Here is an 18,479-nt window from a genome sequence, read left to right as displayed (position 1 = left end):
CATAAAAGCACATTATAAATTTGAGAGTCGATGAATCAGTTTCTTTTGCTCCAGCAACCCTCACTGCACAAACAGGCAGATTCGGGTGCCCCACGTGGTCACCTTGATGGGCGGATTCTTAACCACTCTGCTACCAGGGAAGCCCCAAAGAAGGTTTAATCCGAGGAAAAAAAACATTCTGGTTTTAATTTTTCCAAGCAATTTCTTTTAAGTAGGTTTGGTGATGTAAGAGACAGGATGCAGATAGCTTTGCTCCCACCGAGACCTTTTTTAAACTCAGAATCTCCTGAATGTATCTGATTAAATGAATTCATACATCTGAATCCTTCCAACTATTTAGTTGCTACTCTTACTACGGCTGTTGTCCTACAGCTACATGGTAAAGTCTGATAATCTCCTCCCAGGACGCTCTTCCAGCTTCTCCCAACTCCAAGTTACTGATATCCAGGGACCCAGGTACTCAGGGAAGAGAAGACATCACACCATTGGCTCACTTATGATCCAGGTACCCTACAGGGGTGTGCAGACCAGCACTTTCTGCACACTTCCACCAGTCGAGCATGTGATAGGGTTTCTTTTAACATATGGAATGAACAGAAATTCAGAGACTACGTCCTTAACCCAAAGTCACACAGTCAGCCAAATGCACAGCTCAGCAGGACCAAGGTCTTCAACGCTAAGGTTCCCCAGGCCATCTGGACCCAGGCAGGTCTGAAATCCACCCTGTTTGACTGCAAAGCAGGCAGGCCTCTGGATGCAGCCACAAGGGCCAAATCTTGCTCTACTGCAAACGAACTATGTCAGGGGTCCCCAACTCCCATCCGCAGACCAATACCGGTCCCTGGCCTGTTAGGAACTGGGCTGCACAGCAGGAGGTGAGCAGTGGGAAAGCGAGCAAAGCTTCATCTGCCGCTCCCCATCATCCCCCATCACTCAGCTGACCGCTTGAACCATCCCCCCCCCACCCCCCAACACCCCCACCCCCACCCTCATCCTTGGAAAAACTGTCTTCCACAAAACCGGTTCCTGGTGCCAAAAAGGTTGGTGACCGCTGACCATTGTGACCTTGGGTGGGCCACTTCCTGACACCTCTAGAAACTCAACTGTAAGACAAGAATTGTCCCTGTAGCCGAGGGGCCTAAGAGGATGAAAGGGCCCCAAGAACAATGCACGCAGCAAGAGCGGCACTCCTGCCCCATCTGTGATCCTGGCTCAGCACTCAGGGGCAGGCTCCGGAGTAGGAGGAAGTGACAGAGTCCTTCCTTCATCACCCCTCCTGTCTCCACTTCTAGAGGCAGGGCCTGAAGTGAACCAGCTGATGCCCCAGCTGTGGACACACACCAACAAGCCAACATAGGAGGGCCTGGCCTCGCCGGACACCACACTCTCAGCCCCGAGGTGACCTCTGGGTCCTCGAAGCTCCACCCCCCCTCCACCTCCCAGACCTCCGCAGCACCCAGGCTTGGACACCTGACTTGTCCCCATCTCCTCTGCATGGAAACTTCCAGATACACACTTCCCTGATAGCCTCATATGCCATTTCTTGACCCAGACACCCCCACTCTGTCCCAGTGCCCCCTGCCTTGTGGGGCATCCTCCAAGGCCACGCTGGCCAGCTCTCGAGGGCCCCACAGCTATGCCTCTCCAACATGGAGAGCCCACCCCAGGCGGATCCCAACACCTGCCCCCACGTCCACTCAGCCATGCACTCTGTTCAACCCAGCTGCCCCGAGCCTTCCCAGGTCTCGCAGCTGGGCAGGAAGGTCTGACCCTGGCCCTGCACAGCTGCATCCTGAGGGTAAGAGCCTGCACAGTGCCCACCTCCAGCACAGCAAGGCCCCCACAGCTGCAGGGCACACACAGGGACCCCCTCAGGGCCTGCGACCCTGCTGTGCTGGGGCTGCCGCTGGACCGCACAGCCTGGCCTGGTGGCTGGGATTCCCACGGCGACTCTCAGCCCCGGCTCTCCAAGACCTGCCTCTCTGTCATCCCTCCCACTCCCTACCTCCACCCACCCATGGCCCTCTCTCCCTAGCTCGCAGGCTGCTGCCCCACGAACAGCCTCCTGGCTCCCTGCGTGGCCAGCTTGGAGACATCTTCTACACCTGGACTGTGTGGTTACCTGTCCCCACAAGGCTGTGCCCAGGGCCCCAACTGTCCTCCTCATTCCCCTCCTCCAGACCTTGTGACAAGCCTGGCGCTCTTCCATAAACCCCTGTGCAAAACACAGACACAGGCAAACATGCATCCCATGAAACACCAGCTCACCTTGCTTCGAGGGGGCTCTGCCAGGGCCTTCTCCTGTGTCCTGCCGGCGGCCGCTCGCCCGCAGCCCACCTCCCACACCGTCTGGGGGCGCGGGGCCGCTGGCCTGGTTGCCTGGCATGTTCAGGTGGGTAGGGATGGGCTCAAAGGTGGGGTCCAGCTCCAAGATCAGCCTGTTGAGCTGCTCGATGGACTGGTCGATGTCCAGGGTGGGTGAGCCAGGGGAGAGGTCTGCACTCAGCTCCGGGCCAGTACCATTCACGACTTTGACATCTGGGATCCTGGGTTTGAATGCTGCTTTGCCGGGTGGGGGTCTCTGTGTGTCAGGGGGATGTGGCCCAGGGCCTATGCCCCTCTGGACAGCCACTCTGCTGCTGGCGCCCCGGGTGGGGGTCACCGGGACCCTAGGCTGGGTCTGCACCAGGCCGGAACTGTCAGCTGTGCCACGGCCACTGAGCCTGGCCTCCCCGTCGGGGGCGAAGCTGTACTGGTGAGCAGCCACCATCTGCTGCTGGCGTACCCAGGTCTGCGTGGAGTAGCTGCTCTGCCCGTAGGCCTGCGTCTGGGCGGGCACGGAGGGCTTCCTGAGCACGGGCTGCGGCTGCTTGGGCTCGCGGCTCCCGAAAGCCTGCTCCCGCTCATACAGGGGCTCGACAGCAAGGCCCAGGTCTGGGGCAAGAGTGCCGTGCTGATCTTCACCAGCGGTGCTGCCAAATCCGTCAGACAGGAGGGAGTTCTGGCTGCTCTGGTGGCAGGTGAAGGGGCCCAGGTGGGCTGACTGGTGGCCCTCCGAGGAGGACAGGGTCCCGATGCTGTCCACACTGTGCAGGTCATGGCCGGGCATCTCATCGTCCAGGATGTCCGTCTCTCGGTCCTTGGGGGTGGTGTCTCCATTCACGTGGACCTGGGCCGGTACAACATGGCGGGTCCCGCTGTACTTGCTGCGAGCATCGCTCATATCCTTGAGGGGGCTTCCAGGATCTTCGAAGCCAAAGCCACTGAGCAGCTGATCCAGCTCGGCCTTTTCTTGGGGGCTCAGGCCCCTCTTGGGTCCTGGAGCCAGGTGCTCCTCAGTCCTGTCGGTCCTCACCGAGGCTGTGGAGTGGCCTGAGTCACTGCTGACAGACAGGGTGTGGTCACTGTGGTCTGGGCTGCTGGCGGCCGGGACGGCGGGGGACCCACCCGGGACACTGGGATCCGAAGCGCTCTTCTTTCGCACCTTGGCGTAAAGGCTGCCGTCGACAGGGCCCTGCGTGTGCAGCACTGGTGGGAAGAAAATGAGAGATGGAGAGACGGACTGTAAATCAAGGATGAAGGGGGGCTTTGGGCTCTCGGAACAGCTCTATATTTCTGTTTGAAGAAATAAATGAATTCGTAACAGAAAACCTAGAGTCATTAGGGCCAAAGACTCCTCTAGGGTCCCAAAATTCTACACACACTCCTGCGAAGCAAATGCCAACAAAAAACAATCTGAATAATCAAACATCTTCAGGCCCCAGAATTGTTTCTACCTTTTTCTGCAAAGAGAATGGTCGTTTAGAGCAGGGGTCCCCAACCCGCGGGCCGTGGACCAGTACCAGTCCGCAGACTGTCAGGAACTGGGCCACACAGCAGGAGGTGAGCAGCGGGCGAGCAAGCCGCTCCCCATTACTCCCCATTGCTCACACTACCGCCTGAATCATAACCCCCCCCAAACCCTACCCCATGCGTGGAATAACCATCTTCCATGAAATTGGTCCCTGGTGCCAAAAAAGGTTGGGACCGCTGATTTGAAAACGTTTGGGCTTCTCCACATTCAGGTCATCTTGCCTTGAGGGCGCACTGTTCCTTGCATCCGTAGTTTGAATACTGAGCACAGCTCAGCTCACAAATCTCCGAGACTCAAGAACGGGCTGTGCATATGACAGGAGAGAGCTCTGTCAACATCTATGAAGCATCTTCCAGGGACCTGGGTAACAAGTCCTTAGGAAACAGAACATCTGATTTAGAGGCCTGCTGTCCTCAATCTTCTGAGATCTGCTAAAATCTAAATATGTAACTCAATGAAAAGGGAAAGCACAGGAACTGGTCTTGAGCCTGCCTTCCCATTAGTGCCTCACCTCTGGGCCAAGAAGGCGCCGATCAAGGCATGTCAGGACCTCAGAACACAGAGGGGTAAGCACTGATCTCCATACAATGGGACGGCCAGGAAAACAAAATTAGGCCTCAAGTGCAGATGGGAAGAGCAGAGCCCTCTGTGACTGTTATTAATTACGGGCTTGGCAGTCAGCCATTCCCTGGGTCACAGCAAACAGCTGGGAGGGCACCCAACAGCCCAAGAGAGCTTGCGGTCAGCACCTCCCTCCCCAGCCACCCTCCTCTGCCTCCCTGTTTTCCCAACTGTGAAATCGCAGGCATACCACAATAACGGGGCTGCAGAGGGCTTGACCCATGCTGTTTGGGGCCCTGGGAGCCACTGCATCCCAGCAGCAACTGGGCCTGGATCTCCTCTGGAGGGCCCCAGCTCTGGCCCTGGCGCGCTGGGTGCACTCCATGATCAGCAGCTTCCGGCCTTTTTAAAAACGCCAGGGCGACATGTGAGGACAGAGACTTGTGGGGTATCTGGGGGTGCTGTGCTGAGAGCAGGTGCGACCCCAGCTTCCTTCTTATCTCAACTGTGCCCAGAAGGAAGAAGCAGGGCAAGAAGTAATGGGGGATGGCAGACACCAGGGTGCGGGCCAGTACGAAGCTCAGCGGCCCTCGTCTTAAACGTAGTTTCTGGCGGGGAGGGCTGAGGGGAAGAAATAATGCACAGAATACTGTAAATAAACCCAGTCTTCAAGGCAGGCAACTGGTGACGTGAGCGTCTAAGTAAGAGGCAGGAACTGGACGCAGCTTTGGGGTAATTAGGGGCAGGTGTCAGTGACGACTGGGGTCACAGAGCACCTATCATGGGGTGTGCACTCAGCACATTTGCTCTAACTTTCTAGCATATTCCCCTTGTAAAGATAAAGAATTAAGGTTGAAAGAGCATCTGTAACTTGCCCAAGGTCTGGCAGCTGCTGGGAAGCACAGCAGGGACCTGAACCCATATTCCCTGGCTCTGCAGCCTGGGTGCCCCTGAAGCCCATGCCCTGCCCACAAAGAGGTGGCACCTGGTCGTGACACGCTGCGTGGGGGCAGCAAGTGACCTGAAGGCAACAGGGGGAGGAACTGCGGCACCCAGCTCGGCAAACAAGGACCCCAGAATGAGCACCCCAAGTTACAGGGCACCTGCAAACATCACCCCTACAGCTGGGAAAGTGCAAAATGTACCCATGTGTGAGTCACTAGGTCAGCACGCTCAGGAGGCTGCTGGGCTCGTGCAGGACAGCCTGTGAGTGACACGCGAGCTGAGGCATCAGAGAGACGCCCGTTCAGTCCCGGGTCTACCCCAATCCGGCCTGGGACCACCAACCCCGTGGTGGTCCAGCTGCACAATGAGGGGTGGCTGTGCTCTACATGAAGCTTGAACACAGGCACTGAAAGTCACAGCACACAGATGAATGTCTTTCTAGCCCCAAGGAAATACCAGTTTCACTTGACTTCTGTGGGAGACCCTCTGTGGCCAGGAAAACTCAACTAAGGCAAGACCTGAGGAACCAGGTGTTTCCCTTCTATTCTGCAGAGTAAGCAGGACAGGACACTCTGCTCTGTGAGAATCCCAGTCCCCCCAGAGTGGAGGGGCGGCCAGGGCAGACCACCAGCCACACTGTTGGCAGGGGAGGGGGAGTCTGCGGTTTCTAGAAACCAACGTCCATGCGTCCAAGACTCAATTTCTTGCCCCTGAATCTGAATGACAATGGATGGGCACAACGAATTAAGGATAAAAAGGAAGCCAAGGATGAGCTGTATAAAAATTTTGATTTAAATTCACTGCCCCAAAGTGCCTGCTAATCATTTTGCATAGAACCCCGTGGTTAGCCCCAAGTGAAGAACAGTCAGTCCACAAGGGCCTGCAGGAAATGGAACAGGATAGGATAGTCCTTTGGCTGCAGAGTTATGCGTAATTCCATTCTTCCTATTTTTATTAGCAGTAGAAATCTTAAAATAATAAACTCGTTAAAAAACAACCCGAGGGACTTCTCCAGTGGCGCAGTGGTTGAGAATCCACCTGCCAACCCAGGGGACGCGGGCTGAAACCCTGGTACGTGAAGATCCCACATGCTCCAGAGCAACTAAGCCCATGCGCCACAACTACTGAGCCCATGCGCCACAACTACTGAGCCCATGAACCACAACTACTGTGCCCGCACACCTAGAGCCCACGCTCCACAACAAGAGAAGCCATGGCAATGAGAAGCCTGTGCACCGCACGGAAGAGTAGCCCCCACTCGCTGCAGCTAAAGAAAGCCATGCATAGCAACGAAGACCCGACGCAGCCAAAAAACAAACAAACAAACGAAACAAAAAAACCCCACCCAACTGCCGCTGACCAAACACTGGCTCTGTGCGAGGCCGGGTGCTGAGCATTTTGGCCTCGGTCTCATGGACTCTCAGAGCTGCTCAGGGAGAACAGTGAGGGATGTAGCCAAACACCACAGACTCTTTGCTAAACTTCCTACCACGCGCACAGATGACTTTCTACATCAGAAAATGTCCAATAAATGGTATATCTGTAGGAAAAGTATTCAAACCAAATTCGTGAACCCTCAAAGTCAGACCCACCCAAACTTCTGAGTCCCTTTGTAGGAGCTCAAATCTTCCCAAAGGCAGTCCCAAGGGAGTCAGACTTGGGGCGAGGAGGAAAAGGGGCCTCTGGTACACACTGTCCCTGCCCTGCATTCTTTGCAAAAGGACTCAGACTGTTTCCCTGCACCTGGAGATGGGAGTCCTGTTCTGCATTTATTCTATACATTCCTGGTCATGACATTTAGACTGTTCAAGCCCCTGATTCTTCATTTATAAAAGGGAATAATTAGTCATCTTTCAATGTGCTTATAAGAATTAGAGAACATATATAAAGAACCCAGGTCCTAGGCTGCTAATATGGGTAGCCATAATTATTAAAAGCTCCTTCCAAGGTGGACAAGGCCTGGCACTACCTGACTATGCTCATTTCTTCCCTGTCTTTGCTGTTCCCAGAACACAGCAGGAACGCACCTGCCCCAGGGCCTTTGCTCGTACCATTCTCTGCCTGCAGCACTGTCTTGGCTCACTCCCTCACCTCCTTAGCATGGACTCTCCTAACCTGCATTTCTCTCCCTGCTGGGTGTTTGTCTGTGGCATGTACATACATTTAGACCTACTGCAGACTTTCCCAGTGTCTCCCTGACAAGAACATGGGCTCCAGGAGGGAAGGGGTCTGTTTTTTTGGTCCCTGTGGTATCCCCAGCATTAGGGACCAGCCCTTGGCACCCAGTGAGCACCGAGTACTAAGATACTAAATGTTCTGGCTTGTTCTCATATGACAAAGCCTGGGGAGCTATTTTGGCAAGATGCAAAGATGCTATTTTGCTAAAGATGCCTTAGCAGGTAAAAAAAAAAAAAAAAAACAAATCTATAAACAACCAACCAACTCCAAATAAACAAGAGTCTGAAGGTAGAAGTGCCCACAGCCCTTGGCCACCTGCAGCCCCAGGGCCACCACTCCCCAGACCTCAAAACAACCTCCCCCCAGGTAGACCACACAGCCCGACCGAGTGGGCCTTCAAATGCTACCCAACAAGACTGGAAAGGTGCTGACGTCCATGTGAGGGTTCCAAAATATCAAAGAAAACAAAAGATGCAAACCTAAATGTAACCCAATGTGCCCATCAGGCAGGCAGAAGGGCCAAAGGTCTGAGGGACGTCTGAACACGACCTGTGCAGCCGCAGGGACTAGGGGTGCAACGCGGGCAAGACGGAGCCCTGGCATACAGCAGGTGCATAGCAATGGCACCAGATCTTTGCCACTTCCCGTCTCCTCCAACCTCCTGCCATCTGTAAGGTGGACCTTCCTGAGCGGGTGAATCCCCACAGCTGCAGGGGTGGGCGGGGACACCCACCTGCTCATGGCCCACCTCTAAACCACACCCAGAGAAGGGCGGCCTTGCCTACTGGGCTGGGATTTTGTTTTCTGAGACCCCATGTGAAAACTGCAGGGTGACAGCGATGAAAACAGAATCACGACCAGGGACAAAACTTACCTGGGGGGCTGGGGGGAGGAGGTCACTCACTGCACAACTGGCTGCCAAACTGGAAAATGAGACACGAGGCCTACCCTTGTTGTGTGAAGCCCCCCGAAACGCTGGTCAGTCTTTAAGGACACCCCGACTTAACTGATGGCAGAGTGCCCCTTGTAATGTGGTTCCGATTTGGAAAAGTGATGCAGAAAGTAATTTGCAGAGAACCGATATAGCCACCCTCCCTTCTGTGATCTCTAGCATGGCTGGGGCTAGGGTTCCACTGCCACCACCACCGGCCCCCAGGGAAAGGGGGGGTGGGGGTGGGGCCCCTCGGGTGAAGGAGGCCTGGGGCTGTGAAGCTCTGCTCCATCTCAGAACTCAGAGTGCTTTTAAAGCCGTGGGGTGGGTGTGGGGCCAGGACAAGAAGTCTGGAAGATGCAGTCATTCCCTTCACCTGCCCCTTGCCTCCTTTTGTATACGTACATGACACATTTTAATTTTGTGCTTCCAGCTCAAAGGGAGTTTGGAGGAACTGGATCAACCCTCATTCTGCAGATGAAGACCCCCATCTCCAGACAGGGACATGACCCACCCAGGACCCCAGCTTTTCCGCTGCACAAGCAGGACAAGAGCCTTTGCCTGTCCCAGTGCAGGATCAACCACTCGCTCTGTGTTCCGTCCCTTCCTGCCACCCCTGCCCCACCGACCAGAACCCAGGGCCCCTTCCAAAAGAAGGCCTGTGAGTTGTCCGGTAGTGATTTCCCTGCAGTCAGGGCCTAGCTAAAAATCAAACAAACGTCAATAAGGCCCTGACTGCTTCCGCTGAATGACACACCAGGGAGGTTCTCATCTGGAAAAGAACCAGAAGGAAGAAAAGAGCTAGTTGACATTCACCTCATTAAAGGGCAGAGGCTGCCGGTCAGACTCCCCACCCCACCCCTGCTACCGTGCGACAGTTCCCTGCCCACTGTCACTTAACTTTTGAAAGTGAGGTATCTCACGAGGAGGAAAAGAGACACCCCCACAAGATTTCAATAGTAAGCAAAGAAAATGAGGAAGACTGAAAATACAACAACAAAAAAAGAAAACATTTCTTTTCATCCTGGCTGAACACAGATTAACCAATGCCCACCTGTGCTCACAGGTGTGTGCGCACAGGTGTGTGAAGAATCAGGCAAAGGAAAGGCAGCATCTCAATTTCACCTCCATCCAAGCACCAACCACTCAGCCGCCACAAAGGTGTAGAACTGATGTGTAATATGTTCAGCTCTCCCCTGGCCCTGCTTCCAACAAAAAAATCGATTTGAAACAAAAGAGCAAACCTGATGGATACAGTAAGCTGCTGAAATCTTTCTTTCTTCTATATACCAACTCTATGAATGTTATAGAGTTTGCTGAAAGGCTTGCTTAAAAAGCAACTTTTCATTTCAAAAGAGCTACACGTATCCTCCCTGCAAGTCTTCAATGGAGAAAAACAGAAAACTCCTTTCCAGGAATGATCACGAGAGTTTACTAAGCACTTGCCATAGCTGCTAGTTAGCTGTTTATGAAGATTGAAGTGGAACACTCAGCAGAGTCCCCAGTACGTGTGGGGATGAACCAGGCTGGGGAACAGGCAGAGGATCAAGAGATGGAAGGCAGCAGGCACACTTCACAGCATCTGATGGGTCAGCAGAAGCAGCAAGAGAGAGCAGGATTTCAAGAAGGGATGCGTCCAGGAGCAGCTGCTCTCAGGTGTGGCTACTCTCAGGTGAGGCTGCAAGGAATCATTATTTCCATCATCAGAGGAATAGAGAACGCAGGAAACAGCCCTCTTCTGCAACGGGGCTGACACTCTAAAGACAGAGGCTCTGTTTAAGCACCTCCTATGTGTCAGGACACTGTCACGCTGCAGGGATGGACCTCGCTTAATTCCCGCAGCAATCCTGTGAAGCAGGAATCAACAAGCCCATTTTACAGATGAGCAAACAGAGGCTCAGAGAGGTTATGCTACTATTTAAGATAATAAAAAGCTAGCAAACAGATCATCTGGAATTCAAACCTACCCCTGTTCCACTCCCAAATCTACGCTTTCTGTTTTTTTAAAACACTGGAATTCTAAACCTGACCAACCACTTTAATGTGAAATTAACAATTTAATTTCGGAAAGGAATTTGCCTAAATGTTTTCTTTTCAACTCCCTCTCCCTCCTTCTCCCCCCCAACCCCCTCCGTTTCTCTCTCTCTCTCTCTGTCTCACACACACACTCCTTAGAAACTACTTAAGTACTCTGCTTTCCTCTCTAACTCCTGAAATGCTTCATTGTCGGGACAGGATCCTGTGTTCTGAGGCCGCTGGGTTGATGATGGCAGTGTTATGTCTGTTTCCTAGGCTGCAGCAGCAGGAGCTCATGGCAGGCTGTGCATTTCTGTCCTTACAATTAATGAACTGTTCCTGGGTGGACCACTCGATTCCTACCCACTATGCCCACCACGCCCACTGCACCCACAGCCCCTTGGAAGCCCTGATAAAGGGAAGGTCCCCGCCCATCCTGACTCACCAGGAGACAGACTGTTTCTCTGGGCACAGGCTGCTGACCACTGTCAGTCACTTCTGACTCCTGCGGCAGCTCCACATGGATCACCTCTAGCTCGCCCTCCAAACGACTCACTACTTGCGGCTAAACCAATTCATCCCATCAAAATGTCCCAATACTAGACTCTGTGAGTCCCCCCATGGAGGGTCTAACAACCGTGGGCTTCCCAGGAAAAGTGAGAAGAAGGAAAGACAAATGCCGCCATCATCTGCATCTACACCCACAGCACTGAGTGAGCAGCCAGACTGCAGATGCTTCAGCTGACATCCTTGGGGAGAGATCGGGGGCAGGAAACGGGCTCAGGGAGGGAAGGCTGCGGCAGCAACCAGGGATGATCTGGGTGACAGAAATGTTCTTTACCTTGGTTGCGGTGGGAGTTTCAGGACAGGAAGTCCAACTCCTAGAACTGCACAGCAAATAGAACTTTACTGTATGTACTGGGTCGGCCAAAAACGTCATTTGGGTTTCTCCATGTCACGAAAAACCCAAACGCACTTTTTTGGCCAACCCAATAAATTATACTTCGATTTTTTTTTTCTAGATTGATTTTTTTAATTGTAAATAATTTTTTTGAAACACATCTTATTTTCTTTTTTTTTTAACTTTTTATGTTATGTTGGAGTATAGCTGATTAACAATGCTGTGATAGTTTCAGGTGCACAGCAAAGCGACTCAGCCACACATACACATGTATTCATTCTCCCCCAGACTCCCCTCCATACACCTCGATTTTTAAAAAGATCATAAAATTAAGACAGAAATGAGGCTCACAATGCAATGGGCCTCCTCACTGTGTCCGCCTGCCTCCCCTCCCTCTCCCCTCCTCTCCCCATCTCCTCTCCTCTCTGTCCGCTAGCACCAATCCCCACCCCACCCCCACCACCCACCCCTGCCCCCTCCACCTCCCTGAATTCCTCCACCTTCTCCCTCTCTTCCAGGACCTTTCTTCCTCTTCCTAGACTCCATGAGATGGTGAGAGCTCTCTCCTCCTTGGGATCACTGTCGGGGTCCCTCTGTGCCCCCCTTGTGGCATAGAGCTTGTTTTAACTTTTTCACTGGAGCGATTTATGTGCACATCTTCAGTCCCCTTCTAGACTTTCTGGCATAATCCACCTGGGCGTGAATCCTAATTAAAAATCCTCCCCACAGCTCTGTGACCTTGGGCGAGTTACTCAACTTCTCTGTGCTTCACTTCCCTTACTGGACAAGACGTTGGGCAATGGGTGTTTGATGAGGTCTGCCCTGGGATCACTGTGGCAATTCGGCAAGACCAACACAAAGGGAAGAACACAGGTGGGCGCCAGGTGAACACTGTCCCTGCACATACCCACACTTGTCCTGGGGATGGATTCCTGTCTGTGCTCCCTCCGGGCCAGGACCTGGGAAATAATGAGTGCCTCGTGGTGTCTAGTTAATGAGTATTCTTAACTCAGCCTGACTGACTTTACACTTGGGAATTATGTTGAAGAACTGCTTTTTAATAGAGATCTAAAGTAAAAGATGGAATTTTTAAAAACTGACCTGAAGGTTCTGTAAGTCATCTCACATGACCCAAACTGCACAGCGTGGCCCTCCAGCCGGCCAAGCAAACCACCTCCAACTCTCACCAGCTGTAAAACACTGTTTGAGCCATGTAATCGGCTCTGCTTCTCAGTTTCCTCCGGGACTGAAAACCATGAGGACAAAAGCAGCAGCAGTAAGTTGGCTGAGCAACACACCTAGGGCCTCTGCATCGTCTCGGCGGGCTCGCCACAAACTCGCCTCTGCTGAACCCGGGCGGCCGTGCGGGCCGTGCCCCACTCCGCAGGGCTCAGCAGCAGGATGACAGCCACATTAGCGTATCTCCCAAAGCACACCCAGGGGCCTTCCTTACCTCTGCACAGCTCGGGGCCCTCATCCTAGCAGTTAGAGACCATTCCATTTCTCCCAGACCTGCTGCATCGGCTCTGTCTGCCCAGCTGTGGAACCAGTGACAAACTGCCCAGCTTTCAGTTTTGAGAATGAGCCCTGGAGCACTGGCCCAGCACTGCAGGACGTCTAGAAGCAGGCGGGCATCTGGGTGCCTGCTGTGTGGTGTGCAGGCAGAGGGGGAACCCAGCGTTCCAGTTTCTGAGGCATGGGGAGGGCCGCCGCAGAGCAAGGCAGCTGCAAGGGGGATGCGCCCAGAGCAGGAGGCTGGGTTGAGCGGGGCTGGTGACCCTCCACATCCTCTGGCCAGGTAGGGAGCTGCAGGTGGTTTGGAAGTGTCCCAGGGTGCCTCTTCCCTCGGGGGCCCGTGGGGGTTGCAGGACCTTCACAGTCAGGAGAAACACCCAGGTGTGGCCGGTGTCCCTCTCAGGGGAGTTCTTGTCATCTCACCAAGTCACTCACGCTGAGATCTCTCTTTTTCCACTTGGACATTTATAACTGTAGCCTTTATAACCTCTCAGGAAATGAGGCTTGCTTTTATTTTATTGCAATAGGGTTCTGCCTCTGTGCTAATTATAGACTCCCCTGTGTTTGTACTGAATTAGCTCCTACTCCAAAAAAATTGAGAGCTAAGAAAGGATGACCACACTGGGGCCTTTGAGAATATTACCTTTAGTCTACAACAGCACAGATGGGTGACTAATATGTCATGGGTGTGGTGATATGCGCCCTTTTCCCTTAAACAAAAGACAGAAGACAGTGATGAGCTACTAGGAACCCCAGGGGTGTGAAACCTGGCCCAAGCCCCTCCTCAAGCCAAGTTCCAGAAATAACTCCACGTAGCACTCAGCTTCTCTGGACATGCCATCTCACACCTTGAGAGCAAATGCCCGCCCAAACTCCCATACCCAAACGGAGCCCCTGAATGCCAGGCGGGGAGGCGCCCAAAGCAGGAAGGCGGCACCTGGCCTGCCAAGGGGAGGGCAGATGGAAATTGCTCCTTTTGGAGCCAAGTCGAGTTCTGGGTAAATGTTTTCTAAAACTGAGCTAGGTAGGCTGTAAATTTTTGGAAAAAAACAGTGAGAGTGGGAGTGGGTCATTCCAGCCAGGAAGGCACACAACTTTCCGGGAAGGACACGCCAGTGGCAGGGCCCAGGGTCTGGGAAGCTGGAGTCACACAGATTCCAAGCGCTCCTGGCGGTCCCGTGAGCGAGGCCCGGAATGCTGCTATAAAGGAGCGCTGGGTTTCACAGTGGGGCTGTGGCAGGCGTGTCCCGGCCATGGTGACTGTGCCCCAGACAGCCCACACAAATACAAGCAGGACTCCCAAGGGGGCCCCCCTCCTGTCCAACCAACACCGCAGCTCGCGCCGTCCTGTCGAGGGCACTTATCTCAGTACCCAATTCCCTTCCGGGCACTCCTAATTGTGGAAACACACCTGAGCCCCAGCAGGCCAGGAAAACAGGCGGTTCTGTGGCCCACTCAGAAGCCACCTGGGCCAGCCAGCCACAGAGCCGGTCACAAACTTCTGCACATAAACCCCATTTCAAACTATCACTGACTCTCCAAGGACAGAAGCAACTAGGACTCCTCCAACCTGGAAACAAACAGTCTTCCCGGCGGCCTGCCTGGCTTTCCTTCCTGCCAGGTTAAAACTGCTGTTCAACTCATTACTTACCACTGGACACCCCCTCCCCTCCCGGGAGTGCCATCCTATCCCTCTGGTACTTTTTCTGGCTGGCAAGTCTCTGGTCTCAGGTACAGGTCTTTGCACCCTAGCAGAAGCCGTGTGCACGCACGCCCGCGTGTACACACACACACACACACACACACACATGCGCGCCCCGCTTACCTTCCTTCCAAACAGCCCTAGAGCTTATTCAGCCCACATCTGTTGGACCCTGAAGAAAGCCTTCAACCCCAGAATGCAGCATCCCGGGATGGGGGCATGTCTCCCCGACAGGGACCCAGCCTTCCTCTCCAGGCAGTACAGAAGGTGGAAGATCTTGTTAGCTAAGTAAGGGACTTTGGTTCCACCAAAAAAAAAAAAGGCCCGTGCAAGGTAAACACGAGGGTGGGGTTTCCAACAATCGGGTTTAGTGAAATTTGAACCTTGGAAGCTGAGGAGGCGGGGAAAAGGCTTCTGCCCAAGAGCCACCCAGCCAGATCTGTGTTCCCTTCCAAGCCTTCCCAGCTGACAAGCTGACGTGTGGAGCCAGCACCAACCTGCTTCGGTTTACACACCACAGTTTCAGCATCCTTTGCGTTCTTCAGCATATCAGCCGGGAAGTCTTTGCTTACATCCTCCACGTCCTGGGGCTGTGTATCTCTTTCATGCTCAGCGTGGCCACGTTCACCGTCAGTGTTGACTGCACACAGCCTATCTTTCAGGGTTTCCTTGCACACCCAGACCTCCACGTTCTGCCCAGCAGCACCTTTGTACCTCAGGCTTCTTTACGCACAGCTTAGGTGGGATTCAGCCAACGGTTTACCCCTCTGCTTTGACAGCATACTGTTCACAGCACAGCCACACGTGCTGAGTCTTAAATGACCGTAACACACCAGAGCAAACAAGCAAAGTCGTTCCAATGCCTTCAGGTTCCCACAGCGCAACTGGAACCTTCACAAATGTCACCTCCCAACGAGCAGCCTGAGATGGGACACAGCCAGCAGGTCACAGGCACAGATTTCTCCAACAACCTCCCAAAATGGCCATCAAGGTTACATCTGCACTCAGGAGAAAGTATCTCTTTTACTGTGGGACATGACGCACTTTGGGGCAAGAAGGTCTACTCAGTATGGTGCTTGGCAAAGGGTCCTGACCAACCCTCGTTCCTATGCAGGGAACTGACATCACTGTGGCCACACTGCAAGTAACACGGTCACTGCAATAAAGGAAGCGACTAACTGATCACATAATACTTCTCTTCAAAGAACTCACATCAAAAGAAAAGAGATTAGAAACGGAAATCTGAAAGATGTGGTTTGAGGACTGAGACAAATGGGGCCTTGCCTCGTTATAGCCAAGGCCATGTCCAGAGGGGCTGGGGCTCCTAGCTACAGGACAGAGTCTTCAAATCAGACCTTTGCATCCCAAAGCTGACAACTGTGTGTAAAAACAACAGAATAAGGTACCAACAATGAGGAAGAGACAAAAATATCTTACACTGGCCAGTGGTCGCTTTTCTCCATTCCTAACAGAACGAAGCTGCATGACTAGTTGTGTGTCAAAAGGATCCTGGCCTTTCATGCGGCTCATTTTCCATCGTGCGTGTGGGGCGCAGGGTGGGTCTCCTTCATGTTGACGGCGGCTTCACAAATGAGCTGCGACAACCTCCGTGAATGCACACCTACTGGCACCAATGTGGCCTTCAGGTCTCGGCGGTAGTGCTGCTGACAGCCTCTGAATACTCACACCTAAAGCACTGTCAAGTTCCCTCTGCTCCCACCTGTGGGTTTCCATCACACAGAGCCCATTCAGGCTGAAACAACGCGGTCTTGTGAAGCTCTGCTGATGTGTGGCCAAAAGCGAGCTCTGTGGCTCAGGGTTTTGAAAGACCTCAAACCTTTTAGCTCTACAGAGGGGGAATTGTGTGCATGGGGTTACACAGCTAATACAGAAAAGACTTGGTGGGATCCCAAATACTCCTGGGAGTAGTTGGCAAAGTGGGACAGGAGATCTGCAGAATATTTAGTGTGATTCCCGCTGTAAGATCCATAAAGACAGGAGAAATATCCAGAAAAGAAAACCAATTAGGACTAAAAGAAGTAGCAATTTCACAAAATAGTAGAAAAGATCAGCAGTATAAGAACAGCCTAAGGGACTTCCCTGGTGGTCCAGTGCTTAAGAATCCGCCTTCCAATGCAGGGGTCGAGGTTGGATCCCTGGTCAGGGAACTAAGATCCCACATGCCACGGTGCAGCTAAGCTCACGTGCCACAACTACAGCGCACACGCACCTCAATGAAAAGATCCCCTGTGCCACAACTAAGACCCGATGCAGCCCAAAAAATTAATTAATTAATTAATTATTTTTTAAAAAGGGACAGCCTAAGGTCAAAACATGCACAAGAATGTTCGTGGCAGCATTAGTCACCATAGCCAAAAGGTGGAAAGAACCCAAATGCCCACCTGCTGATGAATGGATCAACACAATGTGGCCCAGCCACACTCTGGAACATTATTCTGTCATGAAAAGGGAGTGAAGTATCGAAACAAAAGGAACGAACCCTCAAATGATCACGCAAAGTGAAAGACACCTGTCACAATAAGCCACACTCTGCATGATTCCACTTGTGCAAAATGTCCAGACGAGGGACATTCACAGAGAAGGAAGACGTGGTCACCTGGGACCAGGAGAGGGAGGACTGGGGAGTGAAACTGGGCACAGGGTTTCATTTGGGGCTGATAGAAATGTTCTGGAATTAGAAAGTGGTGACAGTTGCCTGGCCAGACCTGGCCCTGGGCCCAAGGGGCAGCTGCCCACCACAAGGCCAGGAGAGGTAACTCAGCCCCCCGCCCCACACCACGCCACGTTCACGTCCATCCAAAATGGCTTTCCCTCTGGAAGCCCATGCTTCCTCTCCAGCCCCTCCTGCAGTGCCTGCTTGGACTCCTAGAGCTACAGGACATACAATCTGACCCCAGAAACACCCTCACTGTCTGATCAACACCATCGCCAAGAGAGCATCACAAAATGGCAGAGACCCATTTTTTTTTAAAAGGAATAGGCACATGATAACTGTCTCTACAGAGACAAAATAAAGGGTTTTCCCAGCTGCCCCTTTTCACTAAACACCTCCCTTTTCCCTTAATTCATGGGGTACTTTTCCCTCTTGAGGACCCCTGGGTCTGCTCCAATTTGCAGCACTTTCCAAAGGGAGCGTGTGATAAAGTCACATATGTGCCATCTGAAAGCCCCCCTCCCTACATCTGCTAAGTCTGAAGACATGGGGGGCAGTGCAACCACATCAAGGGAAGAGATGGAAGAAGAGGATGCGTGCGTATGCTGGGGAGGCAGGCTCTCACAAGCACGCACATCTCAGCCTCCTTCTCTCTCAGGCTTTTGTTCTGGTTGTCGAATACTTAAAGTCTGTAATCTTTCCTGCATTGGTGACGTTGCCAAAACGTCTGAGGCCTGACTTGGCAGAAACGCACCTGCAGCCTCTGCAGGGGAGACCGCAATCCTGCCTATTATGGAGAAAGTCTCCCCATGGAGGACACACAAGGAAATTCACTAGGTTTGATCTGAGCTTAATCCACGCAGCCAACATGCACGTGTCCAGGCTGGGAGGGAGGTGGAGGAGCAAGCCAGGAGGGGTTCAACTGAGATGCAATTTGGTAAAGGTGGGTCTGCGAGAGCTTCTAAAGAAGGGGACAGGGAACAAAACCCTCACCATAACTCATTTACATGCTCTCTGAGTTCACACTCATGCAGAAGTTGTGTGACCTGGGGTCTTAGAGAGACCAAGGGGTCGGTCCCATTTCTAGTTTCATCTCTCAGAGAACCCACCAGTAGTCAGAACTCAGCTGCTGGTCCCCAAGGCAGGGTGCCAGCGACAGGGTGCTCCAGAGACGGGATGCAGGGCACGGCAGGGATCCCTGGG

At 53.0% G+C, this 18,479-nt stretch overlaps 1 protein-coding gene across 3 annotated transcripts in view; it reads right to left on the bottom strand.

Moving 5' to 3' along the window:
• Positions 1–18,479, bottom strand: part of TNS3 (tensin 3) — a 246,418-nt gene that overhangs the window by 84,390 nt on the left and 143,549 nt on the right. For all 3 annotated transcript variants that reach the window (XM_057731401.1, XM_057731399.1, XM_057731400.1), the window contains one exon: positions 2,269–3,528. In XM_057731401.1, the coding sequence (XP_057587384.1) occupies positions 2,269–3,528 (1,260 nt within the window). The remainder of the gene's footprint in view (positions 1–2,268; positions 3,529–18,479) is intronic.

This window comes from Hippopotamus amphibius, chromosome 4, assembly GCF_030028045.1.
Source record: "Hippopotamus amphibius kiboko isolate mHipAmp2 chromosome 4, mHipAmp2.hap2, whole genome shotgun sequence".
Classification (NCBI taxonomy): domain Eukaryota; kingdom Metazoa; phylum Chordata; class Mammalia; order Artiodactyla; family Hippopotamidae; genus Hippopotamus; species Hippopotamus amphibius.
Note: the sequence above shows the minus strand (reverse complement) of the source record. Positions and strands in the feature narration are given on the sequence as shown.